The sequence below is a fragment of the Thermobia domestica genome, chromosome 4 (assembly GCF_964235325.1).
Source record: "Thermobia domestica chromosome 4, izTheDome1.hap1.1, whole genome shotgun sequence".
Lineage (NCBI taxonomy): Eukaryota > Metazoa > Arthropoda > Insecta > Zygentoma > Lepismatidae > Thermobia > Thermobia domestica.
Genome location: NC_137457.1, coordinates 280,168,011 through 280,189,270, shown reverse-complemented (window position 1 = coordinate 280,189,270; position 21,260 = coordinate 280,168,011). Strand labels below are relative to the sequence as shown.

The 21,260-nt window shown below is 35.0% G+C and overlaps 2 protein-coding genes across 13 annotated transcripts in view; one reads left to right on the top strand and one right to left on the bottom strand.

The window, feature by feature from the left end:
• The window catches only part of LOC145684106 (uncharacterized), a 510,020-nt gene that overhangs the window by 393,748 nt on the left and 95,012 nt on the right, over positions 1 to 21,260 (bottom strand). The window contains exon 3 of one of the 12 annotated variants that reach the window (XM_081756010.1): positions 7,501 to 7,575. The exons of the other annotated variants lie outside the window; for them this stretch is intronic. The gene's annotated coding sequence lies outside the window, so the exon portion shown is untranslated. The remainder of the gene's footprint in view (positions 1 to 7,500; positions 7,576 to 21,260) is intronic. 12 annotated transcript variants of the gene reach the window in all.
• Positions 1 to 21,260, top strand: part of LOC145684105 (androgen-induced gene 1 protein-like) — a 49,499-nt gene that overhangs the window by 11,136 nt on the left and 17,103 nt on the right. Inside the window, exon 2 of the mRNA XM_081755999.1 lies at positions 6,491 to 6,625. Coding sequence (XP_081612125.1) covers positions 6,491 to 6,625 — 135 coding nt within the window. The remainder of the gene's footprint in view (positions 1 to 6,490; positions 6,626 to 21,260) is intronic.

Genomic DNA, 21,260 nt, shown 5'->3' with positions numbered 1-21,260 from the left:
AGGCTAAAAGAAATCATGATTAAGACAAGTGAATGATGATGGTAGAATTGGTGTAGTGAGAAAGTAGAAGAAGACGGGAAAACCCACAGGAGACGGAAACGGGAAAACCCACCGACCTGAGAAAACCAACGAATTTTTCATTAATGTTATCCTTTATTAACTTTTAACATCTCATTACATTTTTAATGTTAGGAAAAAGATGAAATTAAATGAAATCTCCTCTTAGGTTTATGTTCCACGCTAAAGGAGATGGTGATGATAAGAATAAATAAAATGATAAATGAAGAAAATGTAATGAAAGGGGAAAACCCCTTACAAAACATATACCCACAGTATTTGTCTACCACATGGCCAAGGATCTTATAAAATAGAGGATATGCCCTTACAACAAAATCTTGAAGCCATAAGTCACAGTTTTGCCACCCCTACTCTGCCCACTCCACCCAATAAGATCGCAATGTTTTGAGCCAACAATCATGGCGGAAACGAAAGTAGCGAATCAGACAATGGCGAAAACGAGAATAGCCAATCAGATTTGCCGATTTTCGGTTGTTATTTGGCTTCATTAATTTAATCCGATGAAGATACATATAGGCAGATCCTCTATTTTATAACATCCTTGCACATGGCCCTTTTGTCGCGAGATGCAGCACGGTGACTCAGTAGTGGAGTGCTTAGTTCTGTTGTATGAAGTCCCTGTTTCGATCCCCCGACCAAGTAAGTTTGTGGTGGACAACATCGTGTCCGTGAATTTTCTCGGGATACTTCTGTTTCCTCCCACTTTCTCATTCCACCAATTCTTCCATCATGATTCACTTGCTTTAATCATCGTCTCCCTTAGCGTAAAGGGTACAATCTTGGAACGTTAAACTCAAATATTCCATTTTCATTTGTTGCTGGCTGGAACCGAACAGAAACACCTCAGTCCCGTAACCAGCTTAAAAATGTTGGCAGAAGCTGCTAGAAGTTACTGGAGGCGATCCAACCATACACGGGCGTCTCTGGCGGGGGGGGGGGGGGCGAGGGGGACTTGTCCCCCCAATATTTTGAAGTACAAAATATTCAATATCTTATTCGAATTTATTTACTAACGACAGAATAACAAATAAATAATTATTATAATCTATTTATTTTGGAATATAATATTCAGACTGTGAAATGATTGTAACAGAGTTCTTGATATACCTCAGGGAGGGTGTCCGTGAAGGTAAGCAGAAAGGTAAATGGAATCGAAGATAATAAACAGGTTGGGCTGGGTAGTACCATTTAAATTACTTTCTTTGATGTCCCCCCAAATTTTACATGCCAGAGACGCCAGTGCAACCATATTATATTCATTTGAAAGCCTACCGTGAAAATATTTTTGGGGGTAGTAAAAATTTATGGGAGTACGCCCCCCTAGAGTCCCGTGGATACGGGCCTGGGACACCCACGCACAAAAGGTGAACACTCTAGCACTGAGCCTCCGCGGCCTCCAGTAATTGTTACGAGTAGATAGGGATGCGCACGAGACGAGTCGAGACAGGATTTTCCTGACAAAATTCCAGTCGAGACACGGCTCTTCTAATAGAGAGATAGATATTTTTCGAGTCGAGACATCACTTTTACAGCACATTTTCGAGACGAGACAGCCACAAATCTTGTCTCGTGCACATCCCTATGAGTAGACTAGTTATGTGTCTCACTGCAAGAAGTATTATATCACTGTTGTATAGGAACGCATGTCACCAGGAGAAATCAAACAACACTGCATACAATCTCATACTTTTTCATATGCTGTACATAAATAAATAAATAAATAAAATCTATAACAAAAGCTGGATTTAAAGTGAAAATGAATGACATACATTTTAACGCAGTAAAAAAACATTTTTTCTTCTCAATTTCCTCTAAAACTAGGCATCAATATTTACCCTGAAACATGTCATTTTATTCAGGCCAATGTGATTTATCGTTTAGTATATCCTCTATCTTACCTTTGGACAACGTTATAGTTAAAACAGGAATTAAAGTTGAAGAGTTAATCATAATTTTGGTGGCCTGTATCTCAGTCACTAGACTGCGTACTGCTGTCTCGCTAGCTGCATAATGAGTAAGTATATTCTTCAGTATCGGTTTCATCTTACTAGAGGCAGGGCCGGATGTAGGCATGGGCCACATTGACCAGGGGCCAGGGCGGCAAATTTTGAGGGGCGGTAATTTTTTGAAGAAATATTTTTAAAAAACGATAAAACTATTGAAAATACATATTTTATTAATGACTCAATAAAATAAAAGAGAGTCATTTTTAATGGCCGTGACTATGATAATACTGTAGCAGATTAGTCGTAGCAGATATTGTCATAAGTCAGTTGGTTATTATGGTGGTTTGGTCAGTTGTCGGTGGATCCGTTGAAAAGGGCGGCAATAGGCAGCTCAACGCTCTTACTTTGGCGTGTATTTATTTATTTATTTATTCAAGAAATACCAGATACAACCCGGAGGTCATTTTACACTGGATATATAACACGATATAAAAGCAGAAATCTAAACTATACTGAAAGGTTAATCGTTGTTTTAGCTGATCAACAAACGAAGACAGTCTTTTGACGTCGAGTGCCTCTTTGCATGAGAGCGTAATGTAGGGCCTATGGAACAACTGTGTGTATACAAAAAAATGTATTTTTTAAAATTTATTTTAATTATTTTCTCTTGAACTACGTAAAGTTAGTTTAGAGTTGGTTAGGGTAGGTTAGGAGTAGGTTAAGGTCATTATGATTTGTTGTACATGTTAGAAGTTATTCTGTAAAAATAACATGAAAATTATTCCGAGCTACTGTGGCAGGTCGGCATCAGGGCCGTAAATCCTGCAGCCAAAACCAGGAAACCATGAAGAAAGAAGGTACACGGCACACAAACTTTTAAAGAAAGAAATAAAAAGTTCTAGATCACCACACTAATATTAAGCTGTCAAATGATGATAGTGTGTAACTTAATTGTAATATAGTGGAAACCAATTATGGAAGAGTAGCTTATTGAAGGTTTAATGAAAGTTAAATATTTTTTCTGGAAGGATATCTTATTTATTTTGAATACAAACGAAAGGGACATGTTGCCAATTATTGATTTTGTTTCTGAAATACAGTAAAGATTGTAAACATATGAACATAAAGGATTTTTTCTTTCTTTTGTTACAAGTTTGTACAATCAACAGTATGATCTCGCCTAAATAGGTAGAAGCTATGAATATATTTTCTTTAATATAATAGGAAATCTTATTTTAATTTGGTTATTGATTTTATTAAGGTTTGTTGTTAATCTAGTGAAGTTTTGGTTTATATAGTAAAGTCTACAAATGTGTATAAAGGAAGACGTGAAAGGAAGTGGAGTAATATAAATCAATTTTACAGCTCAGTGGAGATAATAATTACTGTGGTTGAATAAAGCAACAATTTTCTTAGATCAATACAACCGAACATTTTTTTTTATTCTTATTTTTTCAAATTCTCAGTTTGGATATTACGTGTTTTTGTTTATTTACTTTCCGTTGCGCAAAATTCTAGTTCAAGTTAGTAAGGTTTTTTTTTTTTTTTTTTTTTTTTAAAGGACCTATACACATCGAATCATTTTGAGTAATCATAAGTTCCAGTCCAACTGGAAGCTCAGTATCTTGTGTCGATAGTTTGCGGTTTGCAACCTTTTCCACAGCGGGTTGCAGATAACAAACTGCAGGCATGGATGTTGAACTCCGAGCTGTGATGGAAGATGTTCTGGAAATTTTCTATGGACAAAATTTGCGCTCTATTTTCCGGGAACAAATGGAAAAACAAACGCATTATTGATTGTTGGTCACACTGTTGCAGCAGCACAGTAGATAGCGTAGCACTTAATCAATAGTACATTTAAATCCTCCATACTCGTAAGAAAGTGAACATTGTCACACACAGGCACATCATATTATATATAATTCTTTATTATTAGGATATATATATATATATATATATATATATATATATATATATATATATATATATATATATATATATATATATATATATAGATAGATAGATAGATAGATAGATAGATAGATATAGTGAAAACATGTTTATTTTTGATGTGTACAAGTGATATTCAAATATTTTTTATTGCACAAAAAAGAATAAATTGCATTGTGATATTAATATAATGTCGTTCAAATGTCCTCTTCTGCTTCGATGAGTGGAATTGATTTGGAAGGTCCAATTTTGCAATACTATTGCACACGCGTTGCGTGGAAAATTCACAATGGTGCTTTCAGTGTTTCATTTCATTTTACTGCATGTTTGTGACGTATTCGCATAGACCTGAGTCTTGAAATAAGCAAATAAAAAGTAATCCAAGGGAAATAGTTCACATAATATGGGCGACCAGTTCACACAACTATAAAATATTAGTAAAATGTTATGACAACAGAGTTGAGAGCCTCAGTCTGTTAAGCTAGCAATAGTGGTCAGCGCTTCATTCCTATGTAAGTACCTTCTTACCTCACGTTGTCTTTGATTACTTGATTTTATATTTAGAACTTTCGAGTGGTTAAGCGGTTGGCGTACTCGCATTTGGCATGGGAGACCCGGGTTCGATTCCCGGCGAGAGTTCATGTGGTTCGGATTCCATGTTAATCAGTAGGTCCACGTCTCATATAGCCTCGCTGCTGAAAGGGACGCTAAACTAAAATCAATTCAGTTCAATTGATTCTATATCTCTGGCTGATATTAGTGTTCTCTATAAACATTTATAAGTGTGATTTATATTGTCTGATAGTAAAGCAATGTTGTATTTTATGAACATTTAATCTAAATTAGTTTTATTTCCGTATTAGTGGATATTTAGATGTATGACATAGATGGACGTAGTCGACTTGTTCCCAAATTATTAGAAAATTGCTAAAACACGGTATATTCAAATATGTCGTACCCTAAAATCCGAATAATTTGTATGCGTGTTGAATTGTGTATCTTTCCATAAACAGACGGATTAATTTAGCACAGACTACTGCAAATAGCTCGTCAATCCAGTCAGTATTACCAAAATAAGATTTCAAATTTCCAACATTTTTGTTGGTACACGTTATATTAGCATGAAGTGACACAAAATTAGAATTGTTTTACATTCATCTTGTTTCTTCATTAAAATTGAATACATGTCACTATACAGTACAAAGAGATTGTATTTGTTTTAAAACTAAGAATTATTATAAAGTTCTTTTATTAAAATACGACGTTGAGATCATAATAATCAACCATTCTAGCAAAAATATGTAAAAGGGAATATACATGTTTAGAACCATACAAACCACTTGAATCTCTTTTTACCCCAAGTATTTCATACCATTTTCGAGCCATCAGACATATGTGATCTTCTCTCTTTATTCTCCCCGCTATCTCGTGGCTAGCACATGTGCCTTTGATGCTCGTTTTTCAGCAATAATTTCACGATCATCCATTTTCATTAACAATTTGTTTCTTTTAGTCTAAATGGCATAATTGTGGGACGTTACACAAAATAAATTCATTTCATTTGTAATCTTCACTGTTTTCGTCCATTCAATATCTACTAGACATTCAGACCTATATTCCAAAACATTTGGAAAGTTTCTGAGCATATGTATCGATTACCAGTATTATTATTACATGATAAGTCCAATGTCAGATTTACATATAAACTAAACAAGCTGTAGTTTAGGGCCCCACTCCCTTGGGGGTAAGCAAAAAATTTTAAGTAAACGAACTTGATGTACAATTTGAAAATGTAACTAAATAAAACAAAACTAAAGGACAGCAACAGTGATTTGTATTGTGTAGTCTTATGATGTATGTAATGGAGCCCCTCCTGATAGATTTACTTTGATAAAATCTTATTTTGTCATGTGACACGTTCTTAATACACCTATTAGGCCCATAAATTACCAAATAACATATATTAAGCACAAAAAAGGAACACTTTGTCATTGACAAAGAACAACTAGACATATAAAGGGCCCCATTCAACGTCTTCAATAGCTTAGGGCCTCATCAACCCTAAATCCGACTCTGAACAAGTTATAGAAGCGAATCATTTATTGTCTTAGCAACTAACTGAAGCATTGCACCATACTATAAAAATGAAATGAAAATTTTCAGTTGTTCGTCGCAAGATTATGGCCTTTAGGCTTAAGGATAGAGATAATTAATGAAAATGAATTATGGTGAATTTTTTGCGGTCTCCACCGGGAATCAAACCCAGGGCGGGGACCATGTGAGCCAAAGAAACACACGGTAACCATTTTATTGTTCTTATTGCGATTGAACACACATTATCACCATTAGATCACATGGGAGGTCTTTAATACTAAACATAATTCCATATAATATATGTTTTTTATATAATATATTTGTGACTTCTGATGAATCAAAGATCACTTGTAACATTTAGTAAGTGTTAGTTCTATTTTAAAAGATTTGGATTAATAATATCTATTTTTTTTCTATTCCAGGTTGTTCAATTAATTTATTTTTCGGTAGCTGTGCTCTATGACTTAACTCATACCAAATTAAATGATTGGCTGAAGCATGCGTTACGGAAAGCAAGAGATGATATATTTACAACGCTAGCATTACCTGCAGCAACAGTAAGTACGTGACTATGGTAGAAATGAGTTGTAACTTATTTAAATGTGACAAGAAAAAAAAAGTTTCATAAATCGTGATTTGCCAACCAATTCTGTGTCATTTAAGTTACACAAGAATAATAAGCTCTCAGCAATCTTTAAGTGCAAATTGTAGTTTGTAAGTGGTGATAAGTCTCAAATATTCTCAATTTTTGAAGCGTATATGACTGGATCATACTTGTTGGATGTAGTACATTACCATCACTTGGTGAGAGCTTCCGGATTTTTACTTAATTTTGAAATTTTAATCTTCAGTAATTAACAGATATTAACACAAATAATGTTGAATCTAATATAGATAAGCAAGAAAAAGTAATGAACTCTTCTAATAAGGAAAAAGCTAAAGCGATTCTTGGAGATTATATGAACATATATTTTGTCCAACCAAAAAAAAACTACAAACCTAGGCAGTTTGCGCCATACTTTGTGTAGTAATGTCAACAACAGAAGACTTTGGTACTAAACATCTTATGGCCATATCTAGAAATTTCTGGGCTAGATAAAATTTATCATTATAGGAAAGAACTTAATCAAAATTACCTTCAAATTGGGTAAAGAAGCTAGCATGTTCCTTGAATATAAAACCCTACTCCAAAACAAATAGAAAGCATATATTCCCAATCATATACTATATACCACAGGTATTATTAAAGGCGTCAATACAGACAATGATATGAATGATTTATTGAAAGATATTAAAAGTGATTTCCAATCAACATTAGCCGGTAGAATTTTCCGTCATGAACCAATTAAAGGCAAACAACCCACTTGTTCGGTGGCCTATACTTTTGATTCACAATTTCTACCGAAAGATAAAATTTAGTATTTATCCTTACCAGTAGAAGCATATATATATCAGAGATTCATCAATGTAAACATGGTTGTTGGAAATACGGACACATAGCTCCTTCCTGTAAAGTAAAATATTAAGTTTGTAAAAAAAATATGTCTCAAACCACGAAGACATCACTTGTAACAGTGATTCTAAATGTGTTAAAGCTGCGAGGAATCACTTAAAACGGACTATGAATAGTGTGAGGAAAGAAAAGGACAGAAACAAATAACGCAAATGAGGCAATACAACGTATCTCCTTTAATGCAACGAACAGTATTGTAGGTAATCTTCAAAATAATGCATCACAAAATAGCTCTTTCTCATAAATAGTAAAATAATAATCCCTAATACAAAAAGAAATCTCAAAATCTCTTCCTCAACAAACATCAACTATTGATAGAACATCATTCGTACGATTGAGAAAAACCGTCATTGCCTCAGAATTAGACACAGCCCCAGGGAAAATTGAAGGAGCCTAGATGATGAAGTAGGAACTTCAAGGATACGATCATTATCTTTAGAAAATCAATCAGCCCAATCTTTCAATCCTCAAAAATTCTTTCAATCAAATATTAAGAGTGATAACTCAATCCAATTTGAAACATCACAATGTTATAAAAATAAATTAGATACCGCAATAAATACAGCTAAAACAAGAAAAATAAATTGATGTTAACACAACAACAAAATGGCATATAAAGCACTAACAAAAAAACTTTTTACAATAACGTTTCTCTTATTTACAAAAAGAAAATAATCAAATTAAGCTTCAGTAGATAAGACATCTGATGTAATTAATATAACAAATACAACAAAACACACATTCTTCTCAACACTTATCTTGTAGATATCCGGAAGCACTTAAGAAAATTGTTGACAACAGTACTAACTTCACAAAGCATAGATATTTCTCATACATTATTTTAAGAATATCGTTCTGCAGATTTACAATACTTGAAATTTTTCATAGACAATTATCCGCAATTCAATGCAATTGTCAAAGTATATATAACAAATTATATTTTCTCCATAATTTAATTTACAAATTAACAATTATAATGTAATTGAACAAAATCGAGAAAATGGGAACGGTGGTATCGCCTTTTGAATTAAAAGTAATTTGTTTTCAAAATTAATAATCTTCATATAAATTAATACAATCATGATATACAACTTACGTCAATAATTATTCAAAACCTTAACATTGTAAATATTTACATTCCGTTACATATTATACCAAATAAAGAATTTTGGAAAAAACGTTTTTCTTGTAAATAAAAACTATGATTATATAACTGGAAACAAAAATACACAATATATATCATGAGGACGTACAAGAATAAATGTGGCAGGAAATAATCTCCTAGAACCTCTAACAAACTCATATAGTCATGAAGGACAGATCACCAACAAGAATGACAATGTATGGTTATAGTATACCAGACATAATAATTGTTAAAAAATGTTATTATATACATACTAAGTGAAATGTACGTTTTGATCCAGGAGGAAATGATCATTATTCTATTCTTTTTTAAACTCATGGCATAGACACTAATTCCACACTCAAAAGAAAGACTCCAAAAGGTTTTAAATCTAAATTATAAATATGTTGCAACTAAAATAGATTGGGGCTTTTAGAAAAATGCATTTGTATAATCATGATGATATTGGAACAACAAAACATCGTACAATTGGGAATAATATTAACACAATTAATGATCTTATAAAAACTATAACCATATTAAAGAAAGAATCAGTTAATAATCAAAACTATACAAAACGAAAATATAAACCCAAATCTAATCAAAAATATAGTGAAATGAAAAGTGCTAGAAGGCAACGAATAATTGTCAAAGAGCACTTAAAACATTCTTACAAACTAGAATCCAAGAAGACTTTATATACAATTGCAAATTGAGAGCTATTCTTAAAAATATTACATTAAACTGTAAAAGGAAAAGCTGGGAACAGTTCTACAATTTCATATCTTATACCAAAATACAAAATTTAGAATGTTTCAAAAAAAATCAAACAAAACCAGGATCAAAAATTACCAACAGAATATATTATACGAAATGATAGGACAGAAGAATTTCATCGATAATTAGCTCCACTATCTGTAAACAACTCTAGAAACGTATATTGAAATATATGACAAAAGAAAATATATCAGATTTGGAAACAATATATTCAACAACAGAATTTGATATTGTACTTCAAAATATTCACGCCAATGCATCTCCAGGAATCCATGGAATATATTATAAATACCACACAGATTTATCAGAAAATGAGAAGAATTTACTACAAAAAGTATTTAATAACATATGGAAAATATAATTTATACCTTATCAATGAAAACAAATCCACATAGTTCCTATCTTTAAAAAATAAACAACATATCAGCAAGGCGGAAGTTATAGACCTAGAGCATTAATAGAGCACCTTGCTCTATTAAGTATTTTGAAAACTTACTATTAAATATAATTTTACGATCATAATATAATCGTCTTCCCTTCTAATATCAGAGGCTTTAGAAAAGCCGCATCAATATATGTCATTCTCGATATTTATCAAGGATATTTAAAAAGGAAATATATAATGGCAATTAATATAGATTTTTAGAAAGCGTATGATTCAGTTATATTAGATACTCTTATTGAAAAATTATATAAAATAAATATTCTATCGAAATATATTTGAATTATCCATAATATACTCATACATAGAAAATATTCATTAAAGTAAATAAAAATTATTACAAACCAAGAACAACATCTATTGGATTCAGTTTCGTCTTCTAGAGGGGTTACTCTCCCGATCGCTCCCTGGATCCGCCCCTGATTGGATTATTATAAAGAATTCCGATTTTATTTGATATTTATATACTGGATTTAATAACAGAAATTTTATTCTTGCGCTGATGACATTGTTCTTATAATGTCCACAAATGAGCTTCATAAAGGAAAAGAAAAATGGAAAAAGCCTTAAGGAAACATTAAATTGGACAAGACAGAGCGGTATTAAAATCAACTGGAACAGAACTATGTCAGAGTTACTACTGGTCAGGGAAATCAGGGAAGTCAGGGAAAACTCAGGGAAAATGGTGCAGGTCAGGAAACTCATTGAAAAAGACTGGAAATCAGGGAAAGTCAGGGAAACTTTATAAAATATATTTTTTCAAACATTAATTGTACACCAATTTCAGCTTAGACAAACATTATAAAACCTATTTGGGTTTTATTGCTATTTTTCGTTGTTGTACGTATGAAGAATTGATTACTATTTGTCTTCATAGAATAAATGTTCTCATATATAAATATTTACCGTTATTTATTTCTTATTTATATGTCGTCATCCGACATCTGTCATGAACGTCAGGGTATTTCCTGCCAAAGGCCAGGAAAAGTCAGGGAGAAGTTAGGGAAATAGGTTTCTCCAGATCAGTAGGAACCCTGTATGTATTCTCTATTTACGAGAAAACTACACTACGCAATACCAGCTATACAATTAAGTGGAATATATTCCTTAATACACCTAACTTCAAATATCTAGGACTACTTTTGGGCACAAAAATAAACTAGAAGCAACATTCATCAATCTTAATAACTTCAAACAAGTACCGGTATTATAGCATTCTCAAAAGTTTAAATACAAAAAGATGAGAAGTAAACCCAATATGTTTAAATAAAATTGCTACACAATGTGTCTTAGCCAAAATTCTGTACGGTAGCACATTTTATGCGAAAAAGAAGAATCATTTTTACCAGAAAACAACAAAAATTTTATATGATACATTTAAAATTGTCATCTCAACCAATTTTTTGTCCGAAAAATGCTCTGTTTGAAGAAACTGGTATGTATCTTGTACAAATTCAAATATTAAAATTAGCGGAAAATTTTATCTTATCAAGAAAACACAGAATGCTATTATAGGACAACTCCATCAAATTGAAAATTTACTAGAAAAGTAAAACAAAACACCTTGCTATAAGAACAATTTATCTTGGATTGTAAGAACTTTTTATAATGTTCAAATATATGAAGGAATGATAAAAAAAATCCTATTAATACTTCTTGATACAATTTAATTTACTGATAATGAACACAAATAAAAGAAATAACAAAAAATATATTACATCGTTGAATTTGGAAAATTTAAAAGATATCAGAAAACACATTCGGAATTTTATTTTGGACAAATTAGCTCAGGTTGTATGTTAGTTTCCACGGATGCTTGAAAATCGTCACAAAAAAATGTTGGAGTAGCAATAGTTGTCCCTAACTTAAATCTTACAAGAATGTTCAAATTTCCTGGATATTTTATAATATTTGAAGGGGAACTGATTAGTAATTAGAAATTTTCAACTTTACAACACATGTATATGTTCTGACGCTCTAGGCGTGCTTAATGCTTTGACAGAAACCAGTTGGAATATGAAAACTACATTTTTTTGATCAAACATTAAAATATCATATAGAAAGCTACAACAAAAAGGATATACAGTTTTTACAAACGAAATCGCACACCAGTATACAATTAGATGATGACGCTGATATTGCTGCCAAGAATGCGTGTGATATAGGTCAGCTCTCTTCAATAAAAATAAACCATTTAAACTTTAAAGCATTAATTAAAGAAAATCATTTAAAGAAGATACACAATTGCAAATAAGAAAGTATAACAGGATCAGGCATACATTATTGGAACACTGTGAGTATAGAAAAAAACAAAATCTTGGCTTCATGGACTAGGTACAAAGTAGTTATCAGTGTTGGGCAAATTTCAATTGAATTAACAATTAACAATTAATCTGTAAATTTAATTGTTAATTGCAATTAACAATTGAAATAAGTAATGGTTAATTGTTAATAGCAGTTGGCCATTGAAAAAGGAGAATCAATTGCAATTGATCAATTGATTGAAAGTAATTGCAGTGGAAAGTAATTGCAATTGAATTCTGTAATTCAATTGCAATTGAAATTAATTGGCAATTGATACAATTGCAATTGATTTCCACAGCAATTACTTTCAATTGATTGATCAATTGCAATTGATTTTCACTGATTAATTTTCAACACTGTAGTTCAGAGAGGGCGTGGGGCAATGAAAACTTTAGCCACGACCAATTGACTCACCACCCGTCGTGACCCACGACCCACTGTGACCCACTCTGACCTTTAATTCCTTACTAGGGGGTCTCCAGGGGACGCTTACCGGAACCGGCCTGGGGACCAGAAAAGTCGACCGAGAGTTACCAAATGTTGGTCAAAGATACCTTGGTCCAGGTGCCACACCAAGGCAAAGCGTTTTCAACAAAATTCGAACCAGGGGGTCTCAGGGGGGCGTTTACCGGGACATGTAAAAGTAGAACGATATCAGTGTCGATTTCATAGTTTTCGCGGTCGCTGAGATCCATGGTCAAACTCCGATCGCATTAACTTCCAAATTCACCGTGTTCGGCTGCGGGCCGTGAGTCAACGGGGGGGATACCGAAACGTAAAAGTAATCCAAAATGACCGAAATTAGTGTCAAATCCATAGTTTCCGCGGTTGCTGATATCAATGACGACACTACCATTAGCGATGACTTTCAAATTCATTCACCGTTGTATGCGGGCCTTGGGTCACCAGAGGGGGGAATTCCGAGACATGTAAAAATAATCGAAAATGACCGATATTAATGTCAAATCCATAGTTTTCGGGATAGCTGAGCTCAATGGTGAAACTCAAGACCACGTTTACTTTCATATTTAGCCCCCATCAGCTAAGAAAGGGGGGCATTATAAAGGGGATCACGAGACATGTAAAAATAATCCACAATGACCGATGTCAAATCCGTAGTTTTCGTGGTGGCTGAGACCAATGGTGATACTTTCATTAGCGATGATTTTCAAATTTAGCCACCATTGTATGTGGGCCGGGAGTCACCGGGGGTGGGGAATTGCGAGACATGTAAAAATTATGGATAGTGACCGATATTAGTGTCAAATCCATAGTTTTCGCTGTCGCTGAGATGAATGGTGATACTTCCACAGGCGTTGACTTCCAAATACAGCCCCCATCGGCTGTGGGCCAGAGGCATTGTTTTTTTTTTTTAATTGGAACCAGAGGATTATAGGGACTTTTACCGGCATAGGTAAAAAGTAGTAGAAAATGGCAGATGCTAGTGTCACATTCACGGTATTGGTTCGGAATTGGTGGGGGCCAGAGGAGATTTTTTCACAATACGAACCAAGTGGGTCTGAGGGGTGGTTCACCGGGACATGTAAATTAGTAGAATTTGTGTCGAATCGATATTTATTGGGGTTGCCCAGACGTATAGTGACACCCCCGATAGTGTATACGTTCAAATTCAGCCCCCATCGGCCTTCCCAATGAAAACACATGTACGTTGTTGGATATATATTCACACAAAATATATCCAATTTTAGAAATGTTTCTTAATTGTTCTCCCGTTGTTCAGTTCGTTTACATTGATATTTTATCTGATCCATGCGAAGAACGGGCATAACAGCTAGTACGAAATGGTAAAGTGTTTGTTATGGATCAAATTACAATGAATTCAATTATATAGATAATAATTATAATTAATAATTATTTCCTTGTTGAATTATAGATACTTCTCAGTGGAAAACTGAATAAAATTTAAAAGTCCCAAATCAACGTAAAGTAGACCAACGTAAAGGAAAAATGTATAAAATTTTCCATATAATTAAGCTTACAAACTTAAATGGAAATTTAGCTTAATTACATGGAAATTTTTTGTGTCGTTTTGTGCGCCTATTTCCTCGTTTTCTGCGTCACCGGAAATGGGTCAATGTTATCCTACAAATATGGTGGAACAAGTTAATGCTGTTCCGTCAGGAACGATTTCGAGGTCGTTTCCTTCACATCATCTTGTGCGTGTTTTCTACCGTTTTGTAAACCTATTTCCACGTTTTGCGAATCAATGGTAGTGGGTCAAAATGGACATTCAATGTGGGAAGAAAAATGATTCACTCTCCCACCAGTATCGATTTTCAAGGTCGCTTTTTCGCATTGTTTAGTGCATGTTTTTACCGTTACTGCGCATATTTTCACGTTTTGTAGGCCAGCGAAAGTGGGTCAAAGACGACCTACAAATATGGCACAAAAAGGCATATCCATTCCACTTTCAAGGTCCATTTTGACCCTCTCCCACTGATGCACAAAGCGACACAAATCATGAAAAAAAAATGTGAAGAAAACGACCTCGACATTCGATGGTGACGGAACAGCATTAAGTTATTCCGCTATACTTGTAGGCCATTTTGACCCATTTTCGTTGTCGCACTAAAGTGGAAATAGGAGCACAAAACAGTACAAAGCAGGCACTATACGATGCGAAAGAAACGACCTCCAAATTCGATAGTGGCAGAACAATGGCTCTATTTCCTCACACATTGATCGACCATTTTGACGCATTTCTGGTGATGCTCAAAACGTGGAAGTAGGCGAACAGAACTGTACAAAATACACACTAAACGATGCGAAAGAACCAACCCCGAAATTCGATAGTGGCGGAACAGTGAGCCATTTAACTCCCACTTTAAAGCCCCGTTTAACCCACCTCGGGTGATGCACAAGACGAGAAATAGGCGAAGAAAACTTAAATAAAAAGGCACTAAACGATGCGAAAGTAACGATCTGGAAATTCGATAGTGTCGGAACAGTGGGTCATTTTCGTCACACCTTGGAGGCTCATCTTGACACACTTCTAGTGACGAACAAAACGTGGAAATAGGGGCAAAACGTAACAAAACAGGCACTAGTCAATTCGAAAGGAAGGACCTCGAAATTCGGTAGTGGCGGAGGAGCGAGTCATTTTCGTCTCACTTTGGAGGCCCATTTTGACACACTTCTGGTGACGCGCAAAACGTGCAAATAAGGGCACAAAACGGCACGAAACATTCACTAGTCGATGCGAAAGGAAGGACCACGAAATTCGGTAGTGACGGAGAAGTGGGTCATTTTCGTCACACTTTGGAAGCCCATTTTGACACACTTCTGGTGACGCACAAAACGTACAAAACAGGCACTAAACGATGCGAAAGAACCGACCCCGAAATTCGATAGTGGCGGAACAGTGAGTCATTTAACTCCCACTTTAAAGGCCTGTTTAACTCACTTTCGGTGACGCACAAGACGAAAAAGTAGGTACAGAAAACTTTTTAAAAAAATAGGCACTAAACGATGCAAAAGAAACGACCTAGAAATTCGATAGTGTCGGAACAATGGGTCATTTTGGTCACACTTTGGAGGCCCATTTTGACACACTTCTGGTGACGCGCAAAACGTGGAAATGGGGGCACGAAACAGCACGAAAATTCAGTAGTCGCTGCAAAAGGAAGGACCTCGAAATTCGGTAGTGGCGGAGAAATGGGTCATTTTCGTTCCACCTTCAAGGCCCATTTTGACCGTCTTCCAGTGACGCACAAAACGTCGAAATAGGCGCACAAAAGGGTACGCGGTGTGAAATTAACGACTTCGAAATTCGATAGTAGCGGAACTCTTGGTCATTTTCGTCCCATCTTGGAAGCCCATTTTGACCCACTTCTGGTGACACACAAAACGTGGAAATGGGGGCACGAAACAGCACGAAAATTCAGTAGTCGATGCAAAAGGAAGGACCTCGAAATTCGGTAGTGGCGGAGAAGTGGATTATTTTCGTCCCACCTTCGAGGCCCATTTTGACCGTCTTCCAGTGACGCACAAAACGTCGAAATAGGCACACAAAAGGGTACGCGGTGTGAAATTAACGACCTTGAAATTCGATAGTAGAGGAACTCTTGGTCATTTTCGCCCCATCTTGGAAGCCCATTTTGACCCACTTCTGGTGACGCACAAAACGGAAGTAGACGCACAAAACGGCACAAAACGACGTGAAGGAAACGACCTCGAAATTCATTGGTGGTGGAAGAGCAATAATTTGTTCCGTCATATTTGTAGGCCCATTTTGACCCACTTCCGGTGATGCACAAAATGTGGGAATAGGCGCACAAAGCGACACAAAACACGCACAAAAGATGCAAAACAAAGTATCTCGAAATTCGTTGGTGGTGGAACAAGTTAATGGCACCGTGAGCATCAATATAAGTATATACTGTAGTTCTTACCAGGGAGCGCGGTGGGTCAGTGGTAGAACGTTCACCTCCGCTGCTTGAGGTCCCTGGTTCGATCCCAGCTCGCGCAGTTTGGACTTTGTGGTGGACAAACACCGTGCTCGTGGATTTTCTCGGGGTTCTCCCGTTTCCTCCCACTTTCTTCATTTCATTCATTTCCCATCATCACCGTCTCCTTTAGCCTAACCGGCATAAGCGTGAAACGTAAAACTAAAGATTTCATATAATTTTTTGTAGTTCTTACCATCAAAGCTGAGAACTGCACGGTCCAATTTTTTAGCCAAAGTAGAAGCCCAACCGAAATAGTGATGTCAACCAGCCCGGCTCGGTTCAACTGAGCGCACAGCTTGAGCTGGCTTGGTTGGGATTACCCATCGACTGGGTTCAATTGAGCCAATGGTTTGAACCGGCTCGGTAAAGGCGAGTTATCGGGTCGGCTCGATTGGAGCCAATGGCTCGAACCAGCTCCGTTGTAACGAGTCCATAGGCTGGGTTCGAGTAGCTTAACTGAGCCAATGGCTCGAACCGGCTCGGTTGGGGTAAGCAATCAGTTCGGTTCAGTTCGGCTCGTGTGAGCCTTCGGCTAGAGCTGGCTCTGTTGGATGAGCTGTTGGCTCGGCTCACTTCTCGGTTCGGCTCGATAAGTGAATGAGCTGTGAGCGAGCCGCTTGAGTCGTTGACAACCCTAAACCCGGGTCGAGCAGTTTTAAATATGTTTGTCTGGAGTCCCATAACTTCTAACAATTTTTGGCTCGAGCCCGAATACTTGCTCCTCCTGAACTCAAGCAAAGAACCTCGTGACCGATGTCCTTGCCTCCTGAAGATTTCTTGACTACCGAGATCGACAGTTAACTAATTTTAAGTATTCCGATACAAACCGCCTATATTACATGTTTATACAGGTACACGGTGTTATAATAATAATTAGTTATAGTAATAGTAGTAGTATCATTGATAATTATATTGTCTATGTAGGATACTTGAAGATAGTAGTACTTGGAACTACACAAAGGATTTAGCTCGAATTGGCTCGACTCGACTGGAAACTCGATCTGAATTCGAGTCGAGTTGGGGGAAATTTTTCGAGCCGAGATGTCGAGTCGAACTCAAAGATGTCTGCTTCGAGTCGAGTCGAGTTTTAAAGAAAACTCGCTCGAATTCGCTCGTGCTCATTCCTATTGTATGCATGACGGGCATATAGAGTTCTTTCGAGGGAGATAGAACCATAAACATAATATATTTTAAAAATACTTAGTTTCACGGTTTTCTTCCCAGGGGGGAAAGGGATGGTAGGTATCCAGCATTTCTTATAAGTGCCTTATTTGAAATATGTAAAATAGTAACAAGTGGACAATACAATATACACATATCTTCTTATCTTCAGTTTTAATTGCTGATTTCAATTGCAATTAACAATTACAATTAACAATTACAAGTTTCAATTGTCAATTGCAATTAACAATTGAATGTTTCAATTGCACCCTTTGCAATTGACAATTAACAATTAAAAGTTTCAATTGCCTGGTGACCAATTAACAATTAACAATTGACGAAAATTTAATTGCAAATTTTATGATTGAATTCAATTGTAATTGAAATTAATTGTCAATTACAAATTGAAATCAATTGCAATTGAAATCAATTGCAATTGATTTTCAGAGCAATTACTTTCAATTGATAGATCAATTGCAATTGATTTCAATTGATTTTGCCCAACACTGGTAGTTATTTTATATCGACTCTTATTCAATGTAGCATTAACATTGAGCAAAGTACAGCAAATTAGATATAAACATGTGTTGATGCGAAAGAGAAATTGGTTCGATAGAACGTATTATTTTTGTATGTGAGAGAGTAAACAAAAGTAGGTCATATAATTGGAAAAATTTTATACACATCTGGGATATGGATCATATTAAGCTAAAAATATTTTGGCAATGAATATTTGGAATTTAATACTCTTAATCATTAAGTTCATACAGATAGATAGCATTAAAATATGAAAAAAAAATTCATATTTACATTAGATGAAGTACCTAGCGAAAGTACCCACGAGGATAGAAAGAGATGATATTATTTTATATATAGTAAAATGGGTTTGCAAGGGGTTTTTCCCACCTTCTTCATTCCACTATTTCATTCATTATCATTGTTAGTGTCTTCCTTAACCTTGAAGCACAATCGTGGGTCGTTAAACTAAAACAAATGTTTATATTTCATAAATAAGTATTTCGTTAATTATCTTGTAATCTGACTTAAGCCATTTCTCCTGAAAAATTCGGGAAATGGTTAGTTTATTCTTGGGGTTGAGATTTCTCGAGCAACTTTCTCAAAAACTTCTAACACGGTTTTGTTCATAGTTCAGAAATACACACAGTATTTCGTCAACAACTACAATGTGTTATAAGTCGTTTCTCCTGCAAAAGTCCATAAGGAGAAGTTTATTCTTATTTCAATTTTAATTCAGGATATCTTATAACTAACTGGTTCATACTACCTTTGCTACCTTAACCAACTGAAACCAGAAATACAAATCACTGCGCAAAGCGATGTTTATTTAAAAATAATTAGTGTGTAACTGTTTCGCCAATATGTTCAGTTAGTTGGCGAAATTGTTACACATTTATTGTTTATAAATAAATGTTGCTTTTTTCATTGATTTGCATTTCTAGCTTAAGTCAGGCTATCTTGTCAAAATCTACTCAGGCATTTTTGGTTCATATTTCATATACAAGTATTAATAATGGTGTATCTGGCATGTTTCCTTTCAAATGAATATCAACAAAGGATAGTTTACACTTGAGGTTAGTTTTCTTTTTTCAGATAGTTTTGACAAAGACTGCTCATGTTATTTTGTATACATTTTATAAATAAATACTTTAATAAGAATTCTATAATGCGGCATAAGCCTAAATATATCCACAAGGAGCAGTTTATTCTTGTGGGTAAGTTTTTTCAGAGGATTTTCTAAAAAATTACGTTAAGTGATTTTGTTAATATTGTACAAATAAACGCAACAACAACTCTACGACATGGCATATGTCATACCAAGTTAAATCCAACAAGGAGTAGTTCAGTCTTGAAGGTAAAATTTCTTATAAGTCTTCCAAAAATCACCTATGATAATGTGGTTGGTATTTCTTAAATAGATGTTTTAGTAATAACTGCAGTATGGCTTTATATAGGTAATTTAATAAATGAGAATGAGGAAGTTTAGTGTGGTAATCTGTGCTTTTATTTCATGTCTTTTCAAAAATGTGTATTGTAATAGATTTCTCTGAAATTATTATTTAAATAGTTACGAGGTGTGATCAAAAAATACGGTAAATAATTTTATTAGCAACAAAGTAATAAGCTTACACGGAATTTGATTTAAATCTCCTTCAAATTACTGTCCTTGGCTAGCAATGCATTTATTCCAACGCTGAGTCCATGATTCGAAGCATTTCTGAAAAACTTCTTTTGGAAGGGCATTTAGCTGCTCTGTCGTGGCCCTCTCAATGTCAGGAATGGTGTCAAAACGTTTTTTTTCTTTTAAACACTGTTTTAATTTTGGGGAAGAGCCAGAAAATCAATGATGCTAAATCTGGAGAGTAGGGCAGGTGCGGACAGATAGGAATAGTTTTTGGCCAAAAGGTCGCGGATCAAAAGCAATGTGTGGCACGGTGCATTTTCGTGATGAAGGAGGAAGTTATTTGCCCATTTAATCGGCGGTTAAAATGTTTTTCACGGACCCGTATGAGATGTTTAGTTCTTCTGAAATCTCTCGTATAGTCATTCGCCTGTTTGAACGAATCATTTGTGTCACTTTTTGTACGTCTTCGACTGTTTTTGAAGTTGTAGGACGACCAACCGACTACTTGCCACTTATGAATAGCTTATACCACTTGAAAACACTCCATACACTAATTTTAACATTTTGCGAGCTTCTTTGGCACTCTTTAGCAGCTTAAAATAAAACTTAATGTTGATGCGCGATAGACACTCTTAACACTTCCTTGCTGTTCTGCCGCTAGAAGCCAACTGACATATCACAATTCGTTCAAATTCGAAACTGACTATCCCAAAGGTTCAGGCTATTGGGTTTGCTTGTTGAAATGGATAAAACGTCGATAGGTGGCGCTGTGCAACTTCATTCACCGTACTTTTTCATGATACCTTGTAATCTAATGTGATCTATCTTCATTATACAATCATTAAATTAGTAACAATAGTGTTAAGAGCCCTCACACTTACCTGGTCCAGGTTAAGGAAATAATAGTTGAATCATTTTTTTTATTTTTTATTTTTATTTATTTATTTATTTATTTATTTATTTATTTATTTATTTATTTATTTATTTATTTATCGATTTCAGAGGAATTGCTTGAAACAGTGGTACGTTGTAGATATTCTGATCCTGAGGAAAATTCTTAATGGGCAAAACTACCAATCACTCACCGTTTGCCTACTACGAGGCCACTTTTTTGAAAGCAACCGAAGAAAGTGACATTTTGGATTAAGGTGAAAATGACTGAAACTGTGATATGTTGTAGATATTATAATCCTGTGAAAAGGTCTTAATGGACACAACCATTAATTACTGACCGTTTGGCCACTACGAGGCCACTTTCTT